General features: G+C 39.3%; 3 protein-coding genes and 1 long non-coding RNA gene across 9 annotated transcripts; 2 read left to right on the top strand and 2 right to left on the bottom strand.

Annotated features, from left to right (window-relative positions):
• The first annotated feature begins 3 nt into the window (after positions 1-3).
• il17rb (interleukin 17 receptor B) lies at positions 4-4,285 on the top strand. 6 transcript variants are annotated; one of them, XM_078254586.1, is made up of 10 exons: positions 4-203; positions 295-319; positions 605-721; positions 1,364-1,467; positions 1,610-1,739; positions 2,019-2,060; positions 2,191-2,205; positions 2,299-2,406; positions 2,865-3,148; positions 3,240-4,285. In XM_078254586.1, the coding sequence occupies exons 1-10, from the start codon at positions 138-140 to the stop codon at positions 3,669-3,671; spliced, it is 1,323 nt and encodes a 440-aa protein (XP_078110712.1). In that variant the 5' UTR covers positions 4-137; the 3' UTR covers positions 3,672-4,285. The 6 variants fall into 6 exon arrangements, with proteins under 6 accessions (XP_078110712.1, XP_078110716.1, XP_078110713.1 ...); XM_078254590.1 differs by having other exon boundaries at positions 2,188-2,205; positions 2,865-3,139; positions 3,252-4,285; XM_078254587.1 differs by having other exon boundaries at positions 2,188-2,205; positions 2,865-3,139.
• Positions 4,286-7,600: 3,315 nt separating this feature from the next.
• actr8 (actin related protein 8) lies at positions 7,601-12,733 on the top strand. The gene is made up of 13 exons (XM_078254580.1): positions 7,601-7,858; positions 8,376-8,546; positions 8,656-8,766; positions 9,029-9,133; positions 9,288-9,461; positions 9,595-9,688; positions 9,889-10,021; positions 10,451-10,604; positions 10,806-10,901; positions 11,046-11,186; positions 11,302-11,611; positions 11,736-11,899; positions 12,133-12,733. The coding sequence occupies exons 1-13, from the start codon at positions 7,724-7,726 to the stop codon at positions 12,274-12,276; spliced, it is 1,932 nt and encodes a 643-aa protein (XP_078110706.1). The 5' UTR covers positions 7,601-7,723; the 3' UTR covers positions 12,277-12,733.
• Positions 12,734-13,663: 930 nt separating this feature from the next.
• selenok (selenoprotein K) lies at positions 13,664-15,441 on the bottom strand. Its single transcript, XM_078254581.1, has 4 exons — positions 15,334-15,441; positions 14,718-14,802; positions 14,294-14,368; positions 13,664-13,763 (listed from the first exon to the last, which is right to left on the bottom strand). Exons 1-4 carry the CDS (start codon positions 15,428-15,430, stop codon positions 13,664-13,666), a joined length of 357 nt encoding a protein of 118 aa, XP_078110707.1. The 5' UTR covers positions 15,431-15,441.
• A 3,652-nt stretch (positions 15,442-19,093) lies between these two features.
• LOC144520677 (uncharacterized) lies at positions 19,094-22,086 on the bottom strand. The gene is made up of 3 exons (XR_013502241.1): positions 21,995-22,086; positions 19,757-21,759; positions 19,094-19,284 (listed from the first exon to the last, which is right to left on the bottom strand). It is a non-coding gene; the product is annotated as an uncharacterized LOC144520677 (long non-coding RNA).
• Between the last annotated feature and the right edge of the window lie 877 nt (positions 22,087-22,963).

Below are 22,963 nucleotides of genomic sequence, written 5' to 3'. Positions count from 1 at the left end.
TGACAGTACGTTCAACAAGTACACCCGATAACCAGACAGACGCTGTGGATTGTTGAAGTGTAGGCTACGTAGCTATCCCTTATTTTTCTATTTATTTATTCAAGTTATACTTTTTTCATTAGGTCCAACAGGTGCTGATGATGTGGGGAGCCTCACTGTTTTTTTTCTACTATGTCGTGGCCCAGGGGACATCAGATGAAATTGTAAGTTGTCGACTTTGGCGACTGAGCCATCAATTGTTTCTGTTCAAATTAAACGTGATTTCAGTAATCTATTTCTGGCATTTCTTTGCAGAACGTGGAGTGTTCTAAATTTCATGGTAAGAGTAAAACTCTCAACTCTAATAGTAGCCTAATATCATAACAGTCATAACAGTGTTTTAAGCTATTCTGTACTGTTTGATTTGATTCTATTCTCCCATGTCTTTTGCTTAAAAATGTGGAAATTCCATTACCTCTAAATATAAAGACCAACGAATATAAAGAAAAGGGCTGATATGAAATGCAATTGAATTGAATTGACATCTGATTACTGTAAATCTCAGAGAATAATAATATACACATTATAAAGTGGGAGCACCATGCACTGTTGTCTCATGTTCCAGGGCCTCTTCCTCACGCCAGTGATATCTCTCCATCTTTGCTGGCGGACCTGAGAATGGAGCTGGTGACAGTGGGAGGAAAACATATGATGAACATCAGCTGGGCAATCAACATTGATGGTGGGAGAGAACGCATTTTATTTTTCCACATGGAAACTTATAAAACCACTTTTATTTAAAACCATTATGAAAAATGTCTAATTTCAACAACATAACTGTAATGCAGAAGTGAAGATCTCAAAAGGAATCATTTAATATAGAAAGTCATCAAAATTAAAATGATGAATCCTCCATAAATAGAAGATACATGAAACACTGAAACCAAGGATAATCAAAAGCTTATAGCAGGTATGAGACAGGAAGAGCCCCCTTATGGTAGAGAAACAGCAACATTTTTATTTTCATTGAGGAAACATGACATAATATGACACGACACAACTGTAAAAAGTGGCATGTACAATAGAAAACATTCACCGTGACAATCAACACATATGGACATTGTTAAGCCTAAACAACAACAATAAGAAGGGTTGTGGGTGAGTTATGAGGATACAGAGGTGCATGTCTTGGTGTCCGCTTTGTCTATGAGTGGTAGGATGTTTATATTTTTGTTTAAAATGTATGTTTGTTTGTATGTGTGTGTGGTTGTGAGATGGTTGTGATTAGAGATATGAGAGGAAAAATAAGATGGTATATACAATATAGGCCAGTTATTATTTATACAAACTCAAAGGATCTCTGACATTTTCTCTCTCTTTGCAGCTAGTATTGGAACTCTGACAGGCACTCGGATTGTAATTTCAGGGGAAGAGTACTACTGTGAATACAACCCAGTTTTGGCCACGGCAGGCCTCAGCTCAGAGCAGGTATCATGGATTGCACTTGACTCATACATGTCTGTAGGTTTAATCAGCGATTGTCTGCACAGCATGAGTTGAAATGATGAAGTGAATTGATACACAAATTGCAATGTGAAAAATGCAATTTTTGTTATCTTTCCAAATCTAGAAATGGTTTCATTATTTAGTAAAAGCAAGCTATGGCTACATCATGATCCAAGCTGCCAATCTCCCTTTGCCTCCACCAAACAGCGGTTTCGCTTATAAGCGTATCGCTATCGAAATACCTCGTCCAGCAAGTAAGTTCATTTTTTTATTCTCAGTTTTTTGATACTCCAAAAAAAAAATTAAAAAAAGACTATGGTTTGTTATTCACACTGTAAGGCATGAAACTCAGTACCAGTCAAAAGCATTTACGTAGGTAATATCTAATTTTTCAAGGCTTATCGTCAAAACATGTGACGGGTACGGGATAAAGATATAAATGTGTTTTGTAATCTCAATTATAGCTGCTATGTTGTTTCCGTACAGGCAGCATGATGTGGAAAGTATTCAAATGTTTAAAACTTCTTTTGTAGTTACTTCAGGTGTTACATCAAAGCCTACTACAGCTCCTATAGGTAAGCAATCTCATTTGCTGGTGGATGTGTGTACAGTATATGTGTATATATAATGTATAGTACTTTACAACAACGATGTTGATAAATCTATTTTTACAATATATTTTTTTTATATATTTCACTGCAGCAGAGATCACATCTTTTGGTAAGAATCACAATTATATAAAGCACTGTTAGTACAATCTCAATACAATTAATCAATGTAATATGTTTTGTGCGTTTGTGTTTGTCTGTGCAGGCTTAAAGAAAATAACTGTCCGTGATGATGTTGACTTCACGAGCACAGTGGGGGCCCTTTTTGGAGGACTGGCCGGTTTGATGATCCTAAGTTCCTGCTTCATAATCTGTAAAAACAAAACTTTTTTAAAGAGATTTTGATGAAAGAACGCCAAGACAACAAAATAGCAGATGTTGAATGGAAAAGATGCTCAACTTAATGCAGATGCATGGGCTCACTTACCAATCTTGCACTCATGATTTGGATAGGGCCTCAGTTACTAGCTACTGGACCAAAATATGTGAAACTTGCAAAATGCTTCCCAACACATTAAGAGCAAATTTCTGTCACATTGCAAAGGAGCTTAGCTGTAACTACTATAGTGGCTAAATGTTGTGTTATCTTGCAAAGGAAACATTCTTCCCCTGCTAGATTTGAAGGTTTGATGAAAAAAAGTACTGAAATGTGTCAAGGGCTCACCACAGACAAATTCAGAAATCCCCTCTGGGTTATATCAATTGTTTGACACTGCTGCCTGGTGCTGAATATAACTAACCTGTCATTTCCAATGTTTTCTTGCTCTCCAGATAAAAGCTGTGGAACCAACTTTGCCAACTCATTGGGTTTCAAAAAGTTGCCCACATCTCCCATGGATTCCATCCCCGTCCTGATGGTGTACCCTGCGGAGAATTCAGCATTCCAGCAGGCCGTGGTGGCACTGGCAGAGTTCCTGCAGTGGCACGGTGGCTGCAATGTAGCTGTCGACATGTGGCAGCAGGGGAAGATCGCAGAGCTGGGGCCAATGCGCTGGCTGGCAGAACAGGCCAAGGCTGCACACAGAGTGCTCATCGTCTGCCCACAGGTAGATATTGTAAGTTGTATGTCATACTTATCATTTATTTATTTCTTGCCGTCTGACCAGGAGTGATTTAAAAAAGAAAAAAACTCTTATCTTCTCTCAGTCCTCTTCACAGACCAGCCACTCTCCTCCCAACCACACCTTCCCAGAATCCTCCATCCCAGCAGCAACTCATGACCTTTACCCACTGATTCTCAACATGGTGGCGAGCCATGCGAAGAGTGCCAGTGACTTGGCTAAGTTCTGGGTGGTGCAGCTGGGTGAGCAGCAGGACAAGAATCCTAGTAACCTGGCGCCGGAACTGAGGGCCTGCAAGACTTTTTGTCTGGTGAAGGACTTAAACAAGCTGCGCAGGGATCTGCATACCCAGAGTCAGGATGAGAAGAAGATATCCGATCTGATCTTCAGACCAGGGAATGCATATAGTGAAAAGTGTACAGTGAAGTTGATTGAAGCTGTAGAAAAACTAGGTGGACATCAGCCAAGCATTTTCAGAGAGGTGGAACCATTGAGATCTGTGGTCTGTAATCTTTAATGAAAATGTTTAGATTGGCGGATAAAGAGGATGAGTCGGAATAGTTGATTAGTGAATAGTCTTTTGTTATGCTTTCTGCATTTATTTACTTATTTTGTTTTAGGTATGGCATAGACCTATGCTGATTTTGGTTACCCAAATACTGGCTTAGACCCCGCAGAGTGGATATGTGTCTCTGTCAGTATTTCATCTGTGGTTTGAAGCACTGCATACTGTATTTATCTATTTTGTAATAACCTCAAAGTTTCCCATTTTTTGTTATCCACCTCAAAGATGCTCTGTTAGTCTTTTATCTGTCGTCATCATTGTGCACTGTAGACATTGTAAACTGATGAACAGTAGTACAAAAAAAGAAAACAGGCAACAAAGACCACTTATCTTTTTGTGTAATAGATTTAAGAAATAATTAATTTGATGTATTTGTTTGTTATGTTTATTTTATCTGCAATTCTTAAATATCAAAGACAGAAAGAGGTGGTTGCTACTCCTGCATCGTGTGTCTCTGAATGGGATTAATGGGTATAGAAATTGATGATTAATGCCCTTTGTATTGTGTTCGTTGTTGAATTTTTCTTTAAATGGAATAATAAATGTTGATTAAAAACATTTTTTTTTAAGACAACATATTGTAATTTAAAAATGAAACGATTTATTAGAATATGAATATTTCGGTCAACTGGCAAAGTCAGCTGATGATACTGGGCTTTCTGCAAAAGCTATAAGCAGCAGCATATGCAGCACTATACAGTTACAGTACAGTATAAATACATACACAGACAGGTTATACACATTTGTCCAGGAATGGATGACTAAATTATCATACTGGGGATAGGCCAAGGGGCCCAGCAGACCAGGGGCTCAGTCAAAAGTGAGAACGTCCCAATTATTTACTTAAAGGTCACATATTATGCTTTTCCATGTTACTGTCATAGCTACAATGTTATGTTGGATTTTCATGTTAAACGTGGCCAAAATTACAGATAATGAGGTAAAAGTATTTTAGACAAATCCCTGTGAGCTAAAACATTTTCAACAGTTTTTCCTACTCTCGGCTAAGTCTTACGCAACTCTAAGCCGTCCTTCTATGATTGGTCATCTGTAGGCAGGACTGGAGTGGTTTTGTTTTTTTAAACCACTGCGGTGTTAACATTGTCCCATGTAACTACATGCTAACGACAGTAAACAATGTCACCTTGGCTGCCAGTGTCGTTAAATTCTCCCCAATTCTGGGTCACATTACTCCTGAAACATTTTCTGTTAGTAGTATTTGGTTTAAAAGCCTTTATTTGCAACTGTAGAAATTGCTGCTATAAGCTATTAGTGTCAACTGCTAACTAAAGTAGCTAATGTTACATGGCTAAAGGCAGTAAACAATGTCATCTTGGCTGCCAATGTTGTTAAATTATCCCCAATTCCGGGTCGCATTACTGCTGAAACATGTCCAAGGGATTAAAGAGACAGGTGTTCCTACAGAGCGTCTCATACAGAGGGTGAACAGGTGCAGCAGCCATGGGCAGTATAAGAAAAATACAGTGTTTTTTTATAACATTAAAGCTACATTGTGTAAGAATTTCTCCCATTTAGTGGTGAAATTGTATATGACAACCAACTGAATATTACTTTCTAGCCTTGCTCATTCCGAGTGCATTTCAACTCCTACAGTGGCTGAACCCGAAATTAGCTCTCAGTATCTCCATTGTTGACACACAGCTGTTCTAGCCACTCCAATTGGTCTTGTTGCTTTGCCTATTGCGTTGTCGTTTTAATTCTCTTTTTTCGCTTCCCTGGCGAATATTCTCCCCCTGGCATTCGTCACGGTGCCACTGAGTTTAAAAGTGCAAAAGGCGGAGGTATGTCCCTCTTTGGCTAATGTCTTTTAAAGATGGATGCGCTACATGGCTTCCGTCATTCGAGCGACTCACTAGTATGTATTCTGAATGATTAAACTGCAGATAGATATTGATGTAACTGCCTTTACCGAGTCGGTTTGCTGACTTTTAAGTGACTATTCTCTACTTTAGCTTCTGTTATGCTACATTTTAGGATTTACGACCTAAGGCCACCCACAGTGGCTGGTGTTTAGCAGAAGTTACAGAGTCATGTTTTACTATTGAGTATCTGAGTAAAGTTTGTATTTAATTTTTTTCCCTTTCAAATACTAACACTTGAGAGAATTCATTTCTTTATAACTAATTAACAAAATAAAATGGATTAATAAATGCAACCACTCACCTGGTTTCACCTTCTCCTAAAACAGAAAGGCCCGCTGTGTCGCCTTCACGCTAGCTACCGAGTGTCATCCAGATGTGGCTGACAAAAACGTAGTCCGCTACAACATCCACTGCTTCTCTTTTGACCATTGTCATTCTGCTCAGTTGATTGGTTTCCTCGTTTGGGAATTGCAGTCAGGTGGAGTGCATCATTAAGTGTTAAATAAATCTATCATAGTTATTAGTCATATTAGATCAAAACACCATTTCCGGGACTATTTGCACAGCGCATTAATATTGCCGCCACACCAGGGGTTATGGTCACTTTTCCAACTCACACTGTAGACTTTTTTCACGGCAAACATGTTGACATGTCATAGTAGGAAAAGCACAGGTGTATTCAAAACCATTAATGATGACTGCATTCCACTTAGGAGAGGCCCTGGTATTGTACATGCTGACTCACTGAAACAGCTCACTGGGACACTTGATGGAAATGAGCCATCTTTAAGGTTACCAATTTCAGCTGTGCTTTTCCTACTATGACAAAAAGTCAAAATGTCTGCTGTGAAAAAGGTCCAAGTTAAGTTGACATATTGAAATGTACATTTCACTGAACTGGCTTACAAACTTGAGTTGGAATAGTAATAACTCATGAAATTAACTAACACACACACACACACACACACACACACTCACATGTATTGTATTGTATTCTACTGGACCAGTGTCTTTTCTCTTGTTGCAATGTGCACCTTTGGATTGTCACAGTCAAATGACTCTCTGATACAAACTGCTGTCTGAGTGAATTTGTGTCAAAACTAAAGTTGGGTCCCAGTATTCATAGTGTGTCGTTATGACAACAACAACAACAACAACAACATGTATTCTTATGTTTTCAATCCAAATGGTTATTGATTCTATTCCATTCTATCTTTGATTATATTGTTGCTATCGTATACCAGTTTGTTTATGTTTGAATATGAATGTAAGGATTTCTGATGATTCCTAAAATATGGCAAAGAAAGAATACTTTACGAAATATGGAAAGGAAAAAGATGGATGTCTTTGCACAAGAGCAGTACACACAAATATGCGCCAGTTGGGACGCCATTTTCTCTAACTCCAATAACCATGTGCGCTCAGCAACTACCTATTATTTAAGATGTGCATTTACCACATTTTTTTTTTAACTGTCCAATACTTTTTATGTTGGATTTGAAAAGTCGTTTAGCCCCTGCTCATGTTTATTTTGCACATGTAAAAAGTTGTCGTAAAGGAAGCGAAATATGAAGCTATCCCTATCCCACGCTGCTGCAATAGTGAGAATTTCCCAATTGTGGGATTAACCAATTATGATCAACCAAAAGGTCAAACAAATGATAGAATTATGTTCCACAGTTCTTCTTCTATTTGCCACACAAGACATTTACATATGGGGGTTTCTGTGTACCGTTTTCCAATGCCTGCCTGCCAAGACCTTTCGCCACCCCTTTGCCACCCCATGTCAAATTTTCTAGATCCGCCACTGACTTGAGCTACAGTAATTCTACATTAAAATTAGCAAAGCAATTTAATGTTTGACCATAGGCTAAGAGTCAGAAAAGAGACAGAGACAGAGCCCATGAAGAGCCAAGAAAAAAATAAACTCTTTTGACAAATAGAAATCTCTGTTTTGTACCACGTGATCAAACACGGAAGTAGAATCTACCGCTGCTGCCACAACTTTCCATTCAGAGGAAGGTGCTCGGTTGTTGTTGCATTTTGAAGCACTTCACAATCACAAGGAGGTCGCGACTCATTATTTCTGTCTATTTTCGTCGACTAAATGTATCAGTAACCATGACTCAGGCTGAGAAAGAGCAGGACAGCGGGAAGGAGAAAGAAAAGGAACGAGATAAGGAGAAAGAGAAGGAGCAACAACGTGGGGTGAAAAGACCCATCGCTCCTCCAGCCATCCCAGACCCTCTTCAGGAGGTGAGAAATTGGAAGTCAAGTGTTTTAATTGTTGTTTTTTATATATATTATATATTATTCAGCTTATTAAGCTCCCACGAGCACAGACAGCTCCTGTTCTGGACAGAGGGACGTTTAATTACTTGCGTTAGTTTACTTGAGCTCATCTGTTATTTGGAGGGGAACACATTTAGTTAAGGAGATTATTGTAACGTTACTTTTTTTTTCCGTTAATCGTATGCTCAAAAAGGTTCTACCGAAGCCCACAACAAGTTACAATAGCCCCAAAGTGTTACAGGCTAAAAACCTCAACGGTGCTCAGTTTACATTAGTATGAAAAGCTACAGTGATATAGAAATATTGGATATAGTGGAGGCTGTTATAGCAGAATAATAATGCACGGTTTTTGTTTGAGATATTCAGTCACATGTGGCTGTAATGGTCAGGTGTCCACATAGGCTACTTTAGTGATTTGTTGTGCATGACATGGTTATGTTTATGCCGATCATCTCTCTGTCTGTATATTCCTCTTTTACAGCAAATACAAAGCAATTTTATAGTTGTCATCAACCCTGGTTCAAGGACACTCCGCATTGGCCGAGCAACAGACACTCTTCCAGTAATACTCCCACATGTGATAGCCCGCAGACACAAGCAACCTGGACAGCCCAGATATGAAGATGCCTGGCTGTTGAGAGATGGTCTAAATGTCAGTCACGCACGACCACATACACTCACAATACAGTGTTTCATTCTTTGTCTTGCTCCACTTTGTCATTTTTCATTTACCCTCATTGCTTCTACTTCCCGTTCGACAGAAAGTAGAGAGTAATGAGCAGAGGCAGAATGGGCTTAAAATGGTCGACCAGGCCATCTGGTCCAAGAAGATGTCGAATGGAGTGCGGAGGACACCTGTGTCCGCTGAACAGGTGTGTATTATGAAATGCAATATTCACAGACAGCAGCTACGTGATACAATTACATATTTGCTTGTTTGGTGTAAGTAACATTTCCCCTTTTTGAAAGAAATGTTAAGTACTTCAGGCTGCATAACCTGTATGAAAGATAGTAAAAAAGAAAAAGGGTTGATTTAAGAAATTCATAAAATAATGTGTGTGTGTGTGTGTGTGTGTGTGTGTGTGTGTGTGTGTGTGTGTGTGTGTGTGTGTGTGTGTGTGTGTGTGTGTGTAGGCCAGAGCGTATAACTGTCAGATCCGGCCAGCAGTACTGGACAGCAGCTCGAGGGTGAAGTGGACCAACACAGCTCACCAGCCTCCTCATCTGGTGGGAGAGGAGGTCAGTGCAAGTGTCTGATAAGTCCTATAAAATAAAACTGTATTACCTAAACTCTTTGTCTGTTTTATCTATATTTCTTTCTTTCTTTCTCTCTCTCTCTCTCTCTCTCTCTCTCTCTCTCTCCCCCCCACCCTTCCATCCTGCCATAATGTAGGCTCTTTATGTGAATCCATCTGACTGTTACAACATCCACTGGCCTATAGTTAGAGGTCAGCTTAATGTGCACACCAGTCCTGGAGGCTCACTGACCGCTGTCCTAGCTGACCTCGAGACGATCTGGAGTCATGTTATTCAAAAGCAACTGGAGATCCCCCTCAAAGACTTAAAGGTATTACGGTTCATATCTCCCTCTTCTGTGGGCAAAGTTCAAAGTACTCTGCAGCATGTAGAAAATAATAAAAACGAGATCAAAGTAAGCTGTTAGTGGAAATTAATGGTTCACTTTTGTGACTGGTTGCCAGTATTACAGATGCATTCTATTGGTCCCTGACATCTACAACAGGCAGCACGTCAAAGAAGTTGTCAACATGCTGCTGCTTAATATGGGCTTCTCAGGTATTACACACATTTATACATGTATGGCTAAGCACACAACAAAAATGTACCTATATGTCACTGTTATATTCTGCCATAGCCTATTCAGGGTAGGCTCAGGAACCATCCAATTTGTCTCTCTTGGCTTCACCTTACCCTCTGTGTGTGTGTGTGTGTGTGTGTGTGTGTGTGTGTGTGTGTGTGTGTGTGTGTGTGTGTAGCGATCATTGTGCACCAGGAGTCGGTGTGTGCTACATTTGGCAGTGGGCTGAGCAGTGCTTGTGTCGTAGATGTAGGAGACCAGAAGACCAGTCTTTGCTGTGTAGAGGACGGAGTGTCCCACCGGAACTCCAGGTGTGACTGAGAACCACTTTTATGTTTATTTTATGTCTATGAAATATTTTATTTATCGAGGTTGTAATTGCAGCTATAATCATGGAACCCTTTTACACATGAGACCCAGAACAGTGACATAACAAAACTGACTTTTTTTTTCTAAAAATAAAAACATGTTGATGTCTGTATTATGTGAAGCCCCTGGAGGGTCAAGGTGGGAATTTTGTTTTTGAAATTCTCTTGAATTCCCTTGCAATAACTTTTGCATTACATTTTGCTTTTCCTCACAATATCCCTCTAATACATAGGCACAGTTAGTGTGTTGGTCCAGTTATAATACACTGCCAGTATGGGAAAACAAAGAGTTTCAGGAAACCAAATTCCCACTGTGATGTTTTGGAGGTTCCGAGGTATTACATTCAATGTTCTGTCTGTTGGACTTTGCAGGTTGTGTTTGGCATACGGTGGCTCAGATGTGACCCGTACTTTCTTCTGGCTCCTTCAGAGAGCGGGCTTTCCCTACAGAGACTGTCAGCTGTCCAGCAGACTGGACTGTCAGCTCCTGCAGCATGTGAAAGAGACCTTTTGCCATCTAAACCAAGTATGTGTTGTTCAGGGGGTGGGGTCTGTGTTTACAGGGAGTATTGGGGTACTGTAGCTTGTACGTTGATCAGTTTTAGTCAAGCCTTTGCACCTTTATGACCATTTAGGTTACCGTATTCGTTCTAAAGAAGGGATAGAGAAATCTGCAGTTATTCAGATGAATTCCAAAATGTGTCTTTCATCCACTTATTCTAAATAGGACATATCAGGACTACAAGATCATGAATTCCAGACACGTTTTCCAGATGCCCCAGCTCTTCTCTACCAGGTTCGACTCGGGGATGAAAAATTACAGGTACTTTGTTCCAATTGTAATGAAAAACTATACTTTTTGAATGACAATGTTCTGTCTCCAGCTTGTGTACTGGAATCACTTTTCATTTATTGCTCTATCTATGTCCCCCCCCCCCCCCGAAATATGTGTGTATGTACATGTCAGGCACCTATGGGTCTTTTCTACCCGACCACATTTGGCATCGTAGGTCAGAAGATGACATCACTTCAGTACCGTTCCCAAGGTGACTCAGAGGATCCTCATGATGAACACTACCTGCTGGCTACACAGAGCAAACAGGACCAGGTAACATACACTCAAAGATTACATAACAATAATAAACATTATTTCTTCAGATCGAGGCTCTGTGATTCTTGTCTATTTTTTTTTTTTTTTTTTATTCTTCCATTTTCTTCACCAGTCCTCCAAATCTGCTGCAGACCGGAAGGGTATTTCCAGACCAGGTGGTGGTTTGGATGGTGAGATGAGCAGTCAGGGAGGGACTGGGGAGCTCTCTGACCTCACCAGGGGCTGTGGGAGTAGCGGTGGTGGAGGAGCGATGAAGGTGGAGATGGAGTTTGGGCCTGCCCAGGGGGAGTGTCTGATGGGGGCAGGAGAGGTGGAAGAGCCCCTGTCTGCTCACCTCTCCAGGAAGACTGCGATCATGAGCCAGTTTGAGAGCAAAGCACTGGGCCTGGATAAGGCCATCCTGCATAGCATCGACTGCTGTGGTAAGGGAGGACAGAGGATGAAGTGAAGTAAAAAAAAAAAAAAAAGAAGGGATCAGAGGACAGATCTTTTACAGTGCTCAGTATGTCATGTCTTAGCTCATCTGGCTTTTTTTTTTTTTTATAGGATCAGATGAAACCAAACGCAAGATGTACAGCTCCATCCTTGTGGTGGGAGGAGGGCTCATGTTTCACGGTGCTCAGGAGTTTCTGCTTCACCGCATCATCAACAAGATGCCGCCGTCATTCAGAAGGCTGGTAGACAACGTGGAAGTTATCACGCGGCCAAAGGTAACCTGGGATATGTTGTACATAGTCATAGGATAGGGATCTGTAATGCATGCAAAGTAGCATGTTGTTCAGTGGGCTTCATTTCCTTATATTTCCATGTATGTCAAAGGTTGGGAGTTTGTGAGGTGAGTGCTACACACAACATACTGTATATACGTCCTGGAGAGACAGGGAGCACAATGCTATACACAGCTCCTCTAATGTACATGTGTATTGATGTGCTTGTGCTCTAGGACATGGACCCTCAGCTGATATCGTGGAAGGGAGGAGCTGTGCTGGCGTGTCTGGACACCACTCAGGAGATGTGGATCCATCAGAGGGAGTGGCAGCGCTTTGGTGTCCGAATGCTCCGTGAGAGAGCTGCCTTCGTCTGGTGAAACCAAACAGATTAGACTTAAATCTAAGACCGTTTCTACACAGGAGGCGTAGCGTGAGCAGCATGTTAGCAGAGGAGCCGCTTCAGTGCTCAGTGTCTACACATGATGCTTTTGGGCACAATTAAACATGCAGAAAAACTCAAAATGATACTAATCTTGAATAAAAAAATTCATACAGCAGATATATTCAGGTTGTGGAATGAAAACCACAAGTGTTTTACAAGAGGCAAAAATTTAAATCAGGACATCATCTGACATAATATGCAAATACAAAAATTTTCAATTTTCATCAAACAATCTTAGTGTTTGCTGTATTTTTTTTTTTTAATCCATCAGACACCCAAACATTGTTGTTTAACTTTTGAACAGTTTTTAATAATGATTCTGTAAATAATACTGCAAGTCTCCCATGTTCATGAAAGTTTGGATGTGTGTAAATAAACCCGTCACCCTTGGATACACAAGAGTTCCATTTGATTTGGGTCAAACAAAATCCATTTTTGGAATTATGAAGGTATTGAATTTAAACACAAGGTTGCCTCTAGTAAGATCCAAATCTTCACAAACTAACTTAATGCTAACCTAAAACTTACAGGCATTATGCAACTGTTTCAGCTGAGTTAAAAAGAGAAATGCATCCACCTTATAGGTCAGACACAAAATCACCCACTTCTTGGATTGAATATTTTATATCTTCACATTATTAATATTGAAATACAGAGTTATAAGTATGCCTTCTCATTTTTGCTCTACATAGACAAGTTGTGTCATTACCAAGTGTGATAGTAATGGAACAGGACAAACGTGGTAGAAACATGTTTAAACATCGCACATTTATTGATCAGACAGACAAATGCAAAACAAAGACCAACTTTATTATTCCCAGAAGGGATGATCAAAATCGAGACTTCAGTAACACACATCTCTAAGAGACTGGTGTGAAAGGAAAAAGGGAGGAAAAGATGTGGATAGCTGCTGTATCAGCCATGCTGGCCCCTACGTGTAGGAATTCCCAGAAAGGCATCAAAAAACTGCTTGTGGCAGTGGCAGCCGATGAAGAGGGGCTTCAGCACTGTGACATCACCATCGTTCTTCAGGTTCTTAGCAAATGAACACTGTGCCAGGCCCCACGCCTACACATTCAGTGTAGGCATTTACCTACAGAGTGAGGGGAGTTACGTTATACAATGGAGGGGTAATGTCTTCGCATCATGTCCAAATATCTGTTGATTCAATTAAAAAACAACTTTGAAATGTTTACATTCCTAACTTATACTTTTAAGGCCACTTGTTATATCCCTAAACTCACTTTGTGATACAGGCTTCAGAAATAGAAGGTACAAGATATCAAGGGGTTTATCAATTAAAAAAAATAAATAAAAAGTCCTTACCTTCCTCATCCTCCTCCACCCATTGGTGGAGCGCTGGGACCTGCACCGTGGTTTACTCTTCCCATCCGTCTTCTGCCACCAGGGGGACCTGGAGGACTGAAAAGGCAAGCAACAGAATAGGGAACTATGTTATAACATTAGGCTAGATGCCTTAAAAAGGTCATAATAAGTCTATTATTGTTTTCATTATTTTCTACTATATCAGATATTTAACTGAAGTACAATGGATTGGCAACATAAATGAAAAACACACCCTTCCTGAAATACACTTAACTCACTATGCTGCAATTCATTTACACATGTTGTAGTGGGCAATAGCATACAACTATATTTAAACTCTGCAGTTCTAAGATCCTTGGATTATGAACCATTTTTTAAATAAGATTCTTGTAACCAGTGGATTTCATACATGGACCCAAAAGGACAGAAAAAAAGATGGTTACACATTACACACCAATGTGTACCAAATACAATTCTGAACTAGTTCCTGCATATGACAAGTACATGCTACCACAAAGACTACACTGCCACCATCAGATCAGGGTACCTTCAATGTTTAGGATAGAGGGACATGTAGGGCATGTCCCCCAGTGTGTGTGACAGTACAGTGCTCCCCAGGGACCTACCCTCTGCCATCAGTAAAGCGTGACGAACCACAGTTTCCATCCTTTGTCATGTCAGGGTGAATAATTGACTTAAAACTGGTAAAGGACAAAGAAATATCAGAGTCATGTGGTGATACAAAAACATTGTTCTTAATTTTTATAAAATACCTGAAAAACACATGACATTCAGATCCGCCTCAGTATCAACCCCATTAGCAAATGTTAGCACGCGAATGCCTTAAATTAAGATGGTGAACAATACAAACATTATACCTGCTAAACATCAACATGTTAGCAATGTCATTGTGAGGTTGCTGACATTAACATTTAGCTCAAAGCACTGCTGTACAGCCACATAGAAACACCAGCTAGTATTGTAATTATCATACTATTTCACCACTTTGTATGTGTTTTACTAGCAACACGGTAACAATATAGCACTTACAACAGGCCGATGAATTCCACTGCTCCCCAGAAGAGATCGACCAGTAAGGACAGTCGCCATGGTGACCTGCTGTCCAGGACCTGACCTGAGAGAGACCGGGAGAGGTGGATGAGACAGCAGGGATCAGGTGATGGTAGACAGAATAGCCTGTGAGGTTATTCACACTGAAAATCAAGAGTGTATGCACACATTCCTCCTCAGAGTTAACAAACTAATAGCTAACCAGAGCGAGACACAACACAGGTCCCACGTTTGTTACTTCGCCTGTTGATCAACATAGCACACTCGATAAACTAACGAAACGGTAACGGCTTTTAACACTGATATGATGTGCTGAGCAATAGAGGAAACACTGGCAGAAACCCCCTTGTAGAAGACTCACTGGTTTAATTCAGCATGTATTTCTGCTACGCGGGGGCTAATCTTGCTATCAAGCTAGCTGTTAGTTAGCTAGCTAAATGTAGCCTACGCTCTGCTACAACTACACATACTATTATTAATAGCAAGTGGTGTGTTTTAACGGAAATGTTTGGCAGATACAACTATATCAACAAGAAAACTATATATTCCTTCTGAAGATGACAAAACTGTTGAAAACACAGGACAAACCACTCACCGTTGGACACGTACACCATCTTTTTGAAAGTAACGTCAACAGCCAAAGCTTCACAGCTGTGTTTACAACTTGCGCACTTCCGGGTCCGTTGTGTCATTCTTCTTCTTCTTCTTCTTCTTCATGGTTTATTGGCGGTTGGTAAAACAACATTACCGTCACCAACTGGACATGGACATGCATGACAACGAGAGATAAATTCAGACAAAAATAAGGGTCTTTCCCTGGTAGTAGTATTGCTTGTTAAGGCACTCCACACTAATGCAAGTTGGCCCAGTATCCCAAACTCTGTTAAACAGTTTTAACACTATGGCTAGTGACTTCTCTGTCGTGTGTTCCAACATACTGTAACATACACGATCTTTCCCAGAAGTGGTTTGACGAGCACTAATAATGGACCTTTTTTTCAGAGCAGACATTTTTGACTTGTCGTAGTAGGAAAAGCACAGCTGAAATTGATAACCTTAACGATGGCTCAATTCCATCAAGTGTCCCATTAAGCTATTTCAGTGAGTCAGCATGCACAATACCAGGGCCTCTCCTAAGTGGAATGCAGCCACCATTAATGGTTTTGAATACACCTGTGCTTTTCCTACTATGACATGTTAACATGTCTGCCGTGAAAAAGGTCTATTGCTCTTCTCAGCTCAAACGTACTAACAGGCCAGTCTAATGGATCTCCTGACACTTCTGCTTTCTCCACTATTCTGGGGTTCTTCATTAGGGTTTTGTTTCTGCACTTACTGATGGCCTCCTCTGAAAGATTATCTGAACTATGAATTTTCCTAAATGTTTGAGCTCGACGCTCAGCCTTTTCTAAGTTGTTGACAGCTATTTTGTCCCCACTGTTCAACACTGGAATGTAATAATTCTGTTGCATTGTCGCATGTATGTCAGTGCTTTTTATATAACAAAAACATATTTCACTGACATTTCTATTATAATTTTTAATATACAAAATGCCATTAAAATAAAATTATGTAGTCAGTTTTTGTTGAATCTGTTTAGTGCTCATTTGAACTTTGTGGTGTTTTTGGAGGCGGTTTGTCGTATTTTGCATATTTTCTTTTATGCAAATATACTTCTACTTCACCGAGGCAAATACTGTACTTGTTTACTCCCCTACATTTATCAGACAGCTATAGTTAAATTACGTTTCAGATGAGTTTTTCCTTCCCATTCTGTCCATTGAAAACTATGTATTCACACTGTTTTTCTGAGCTTGACTTTTTAGAGATGTGGTTCTCTCAGGACGCTACAAATATATGATTTTAAAGAATATATGATGCATTGCTGTAGATTTAACTACCAAACAGTATATAAAGGAATTAAAATGAGCCCAGCCTTAAACATCTATAGCTGTAATATAAACCATACAAAATCAGCAGTAATATTATTCAAAAACCTCATATATATATATATATATATATTTTTTTTTTTTTTTGTAAAACACTGACAGGGACCATTTTACTGCAGAATGAGTAATTTCACTTCGCATACTTAAGTCAATTTTGCTGATAATACTTAAATAAGGTTTTGAATGGAGGACTGTCACTTGTATTGGAGTACATTCAGTGAGGTATTAGTACTTTTACGTTTTTTTTAAGGATCCGAATATGTATTCCACTACTGTTGAATTGTAATTTGTTGTAATGGGAGGTGTTTCTAATATATTGTCGAACCTTATTGATATAAATGGGGTGGATACAATATTAGAAACATTAAAACAGAGCAGCATGTATTATACTTAACAAAACATACATGACAACTTTTGTTTTTTCAGTGTAATGTTTTAAAATTACAATACAAACAATCTAAACTTTATTTAAATAGCGCCTTTTGTACAAAATTGCAATACAAGGTGCTTAACAATACAACAATACAATAAAAATACAAGGAAATTAAACAAAAAATGGATGAAGATTAAGAGAATGCTAAACTGAAAAGGTAAGTTTTTGGGTTCCTTTTAAAAGGTATTTACAGATTGTAACTCCCTCAGCGCTTCTGGCTATTCTAGAGGCAAAGACCATAGACACTAAATGCTTGTCTTCATAAATGTTGTCTAATACTTTGTGTCCCACTACCATCCCTGTATGAAGGTGCTACAAAATGTGACATTTTGTATACAAAAGGTAGCATGGGAGTTGATACTACAGATACCTTATGTTGGGGTCATCAATTGTCACTCCATACATTTGCAGCAAAGAGTAAGTAGTGCCTGTGAACGTGCCCCACATTTAGATTTATCACATCATAGTGACATTATAAAAGTAGACGTAAGTGTTTTTTCTGAACCGCCCTATAGTTTGCTGAAAGAATGTTCTAAAACCTGGAGTTTGGGTAGTCTGGGTGAAGCTGAGATGGGATAAGCAAGCAGCAACCAGTTGAGCACGATAACCTGAGAAGCTGTCGCCCCAAAACACACAGTACTTCTCTTCAAGTCTTAATGTCTTCGTAATTAAACATTGCACATTTTTCATAATCACAGCCAAGACATGTTAGAAGACACAATATGGAGACATACAACTGATAACCTGACATCTCAGGAATAAAAAATGACTTCATATTTCAAAAAGTAAGCGTTTAATTTTTTTTTTTTTTTTTTTTAACAGTGGCAGTAGAGGAACTTTATTTTTTTAAGACTCTTATGGGATTATGGTTGCTGCTTAGTTTCACACCTTATCCACAATAATATATATATATATATATATATATATATATATATATATATATATATATATATATAAATTTATAACCTCAAAAAGGCCATGCTTTACAGTACAACACAGAATTATTTCTGCATGGCATTTGCCTACAAATCAGGAACAAACTATCATTTACAGTTTGGACATTTTTCACTTTTTAGTCTACCGTTAAGTTACGTTTGCTCGCAAACCACAAGAACAACAACGCTTGGGATATGCCGGAATCTTGCACCTTTTTAAATTCATACAAAATAAATAAAATCTTGAAACAGAAATCCATGGTTACATTTAACAATGGGCAACATTAAGGGATGTAGGCATTCTGTGGTTTTCCATTATTAATATGACCAATCTGGATGCATAAGAAAGGCTGAAAATACAACACGTTATTCCTTTTCACTGGTCTGAGGTTTAGGTTCGCTGCTCTCTTCACCAGGCTTTTGTGTGATGTACTCTTCTTAACTGACTTGGGATTCAGGTTGTATTCTCTCTTCGGATTTTTCTGTGTTGTACTCTTCGACACTAAGCCGGGGTTCAGGTATTGTTTTGTCTCCCACGGGCTTTTGTGTGCCAAACTCTTCATCATTTGTTTGCATTTCAGGTCTTGTGCTCTCGTCGCCATGTTTTTGTGTGTCACGCTCTTTGCCAGTTTTAGGTTTAGTGTTCTTTCCATCTGGCTTCTGTGTGTCAGTCTCGGTCTCTGGTTTCCGACTGGTTGCTCCTCTAAAGATACCAGCTTTGTGAAGCTCACGCCGTATAGTTTTGACTGAGACGGCGTGAGAGAGCTGTCCATTCAACTCTGTGGTTATTTTTGAGGCTGTATACTCAGGGTGCTCATCGACTATCCTGAGAAGTGTCTGTCTATCCTTTTCGGTGAGCTTTGACTTGCGTCCGCTGTTCTTCTTTGCTGATGCTGTTCGTCCATGTTTGACGTACACAGTCATGACTCTGGAGACTGTTCCCCTTGCCACGTTAAAAAGCTGTGCAGTTTTTGTGACAGATGCCCCTGACAGCCGCGCAGCGACTATTTGGCATCGTTCAAACTCTGTTAAGTCACTCATATTGCTTTAAACACTATTTAAGTGTTGACTGTCTCTTTTGGTGCCGGCAAGCAATCCCAATTTACAGGCAGGCAGCAGGCCCTGTAATTTCTACTTAGATGCTCCAATGTCCTCAGTCATATGGTGATTCCTTTATTTTGTACACTGGAGCAGAGATATCCAGGGTAGGAAAACATTCACCACTGTGTCTATAAATGGATATAAAAAAGGGATAATAAGAAATATCAAAAGTTAACATTTAAAAACATTTGTTTGACACACCAACACTCAATTGCATGCTAAGGTAGATGTTCTGTGCTCAACTGAATCCAGTAACTTATCAAAACACCCACAACTAACGTTCGAGCTAACATTACCTGAGACATTCACTTAAAAGGGTCTGGACAAAATAAACGAAGCATTTTACAGTACAGTATAATTACCCAGCAGTAGCTAAAATACATTTAGAGAAGCTCATTAGCATTTGTTCGCTTTTTGTTGACAGTCAAAGATTTTCAATCAACTCGATGGTAATTTAGATGCTGTAATTTAGGCTAGCCAGGTAGCAAGCTAACGTTACTAGAATAGCTTTCATCACCACAATACGTTTACAGAATATAGTGTTAATATTTTAATGCCAAATGAAACACGTGTGTGCATTGACTATGACGTTTTACTTACAACTAAAAGTAAACAACGTAGGCAGACTGTCCACCGCTACTTTAACACTGAGCTGTTTGTGGTTTCAACGGAATGAACTAGTACTTCCGGTTGTCGGTTTTCAGAATAAAAGGGTCAGGACTATGCTTTAATTACCATTTTTTTGCAATCAGCATATTTGCACCTTTATTTGCATAAAAAGAAAATTGAGCAGTAAACAATTAAATCTACCAGTTTAGTTGTTGTCCATAATGTTTAAGTTGGACAAAAACATTTGACAGCTGCACCCAAACACAGTGTCACTTGTTTAAATTGATCTTAAGTGACTGCAGCTTATAAAACAAATCAAGAAAGCTTGGGGAAAGCCTGGAATTGTACTGACAGAATAGACACATATTCCCTGTAATAAAATAAATAAGGAAACCTAAAAACTAGAGCCAGACCGATATATCAGCGGGCCGATATTATCGGCCGATATTAGGTATTTTCCAAACTATCAGTATCAGCATTAGGCCGATAAATGAATATTTATAAAAAGGGACAAAACACCCTCCAACCATGGTACGAGTGTTGGCGTTTCATTCATTCATTTTTAAACTGCATTATCATTATTTTAGTGAGGACTCAAATAACTACAAATAATTAATGTTAGGGAAATCTGTTTGTTTTGTTACGCATTTCTGGATTATTTAAAACAAATATATATATTGGCCAATATATCGGAATATCAGATTTTTAAATCACCAAATATTTGTATCTATTGGCCTTAAAAATCCTTTATCGGTCGGGCTCTACTAAAAACTAGTGTTGTCAGTTAAACGCGCTATTTACGGCATTAACGCAAACCCATTTCAACGGCGTCAATTTTTTTTGCGCGAGATTACCGTTCTTTTTGGCCTAGCAAACTTTGTAGTTTTTTTTCACATGCTGTTGCAACAACTAGTAACGTTAGAAAAACTACAACACCACACCGGATCTAGCTAGACCGGAAACAAAACAACAGGCACACACTTGTTTGGGCTTGCGAGCCGGCCAAAGAGTAGTAGGCTAACGTTACGTTTTAAGTGGATGGCGAGCGTGAGATGCCGAAATGGATGCCAATAAGATTCTGAATGGAAAGTTTACTTTAAAAAAAGTTGCCAAATGGTTTTATCTGTGAGTTTTGTCGTCGTGAACTGAGCCATCATCACAGCACGTCCAGTCTGAAATACCACTTGATGGCCAAGCACACAGCTGATGCCAATTCTCCGCCCCCTCGTCAAAGCGAGGCAACAATGGATGACTTCAGACAGAAGCACATTTGCACAAAGCAAGCCGATCCACTTTTCCATGTTGATAAGAGCATTAAAATGAGAAAAAAAAATGGGACAAAAAGAAATCAATGCGATTAATAGCGATTAAAAATTTAAAATCGTTTGACAGCACTACTAAAAACTACACGAAAATGTTCAAAAGTGAGCAACATTTTGGTTTAAATGAAGCTGTGGCTTTATGCAAACATTAACCAGTCTAAATCTAATGGAAAGTCTGAAATACAGCACATCAGATTACACCTTGTCTTGGGTCTGGGATTCAGGTATCTGGCTCTCTTCATCAGACTTGGATACTGGTTTCCCACTAGCAACTTCTCCATTAGTTGTAGCTTTTGTCAGTCTTCTCCTTTTCGTCTGTGCCTTGTGCCCACTGTTCTTCTTTGCTGATGAAGTGTGTCCGTGTTTGTTATAGTCACTCATGACTTTGAAGACAGTTTGACTTGATACATCACATAACTGAGCAGTTTTTCTGACTGACAGACCTGCAACTTGGGCACCAACTATCTGGCCTCTGTCAAAGTCTGTTAACTCACTCATACTGGAAGTAGATGTGTCGACTGTCTCCTCGGAAGATGGCAGACCATCAACCCAACAGCTGCCTCTGTAACGTTAGCTGTGACACTTAAAAGTTGAAGGTAAATTCAATGTGGTGTTTCCCTTATTTTATCCGTTGAGGTGCAGAGTGTGGGGACATATCCGTCCCCCATCGGTCTGTAAACATATTTAGAGAAGCTCATTAACATTTGTACGGTTTCTGATGACAGTCAAGGTTTACAATCAACTCGATGGTAATTTCCAATGCTGTAATTTAGGCTAACGTTAGCCAGGTAACGTTAGCGTTACTACAATAGCTTCCATCAACACAAAATGTACAGAATATAGTGTTAACATTGTAATGCCAAATGAAACACAAAGGCGTGTGCATTACGTCTGATGTTTTACTTACAACTACAATTTTACAACGCAGGCAGACTGTCCACCATGAATGTATCACCCATGAAGTGAGGAAAACTAGTACTTCCGGTCAGAGGTTTTCAGAGTAAAAGGGTCACGACTACTGGGTCACTGCCCGATGTGAGTCGAGTGCAGATGTGAGTTGCGCATGCGTCACTTTGCGACAATGACGCTCCCCCTCCCCACCAGCCCCACACAGGTAGGCTAGACCAACCTATTTTTAATGTAAAGATAGAAATTGATGTAATATTGTAAACCTGTTTATTTTATTAAGAAAGTTCCATATTCACAAAGCAACATTTTTCAAATCAATACCATGTTTTAAACTATTTCCAATTGAATTTAATTAAGAACTCCTGCTGTCAATAGCATTAATGAAGTTTGCTTCACTTGAAGATATGTCCATTTTAACTTTTAGCGAAAAAAACATGCTTCATGATTCCTTTAGGAATAGTTTCCACCTTTGAGACACCAGAGGGCAGCAGTGACATTATAATGAAAAAAAAGAGAACAACATTTTTTTTCCCGATTGTGCAAAACTCAAACTACAGTCTGCAGTACCAACAGTCACCTGAGCTAAACAGTTCACATCACCTGCAAAACTCATTCACAGCAACACAACTCTTAACACACGTCTCAAAACAGGCTCAGAGCAGCCAAACACTATGAACAATTGGTATCTAGATAACACATACTGTCACTCAGAACACACAGAGTAAAAACACTAGCATCAAACAACAATACAGAAAATACAAACTTTTCATCTTTACAGTTTGAACAATTTGAGTGACTTCACACTACTCAATAGTTTCTTTAAAGAAAAGATATAGATTTGTATAATGTACCAATTTTCAAGTAAGGTAAACAAGAAGGAATGAAAATCAGCAGTTTGCTTTAATATAGTATTTTGTCTCTAGTAATTTATGGAATTACTGGAAAAAGTCCAGCATCATGTGGCAAG

This window comes from Sander vitreus, chromosome 7, assembly GCF_031162955.1.
Source record: "Sander vitreus isolate 19-12246 chromosome 7, sanVit1, whole genome shotgun sequence".
Classification (NCBI taxonomy): Eukaryota; Metazoa; Chordata; class Actinopteri; order Perciformes; family Percidae; genus Sander; species Sander vitreus.
The sequence above is the reverse complement of the archived record's forward strand: the minus strand, read 5'-3'. Positions and strand labels throughout refer to the sequence as shown.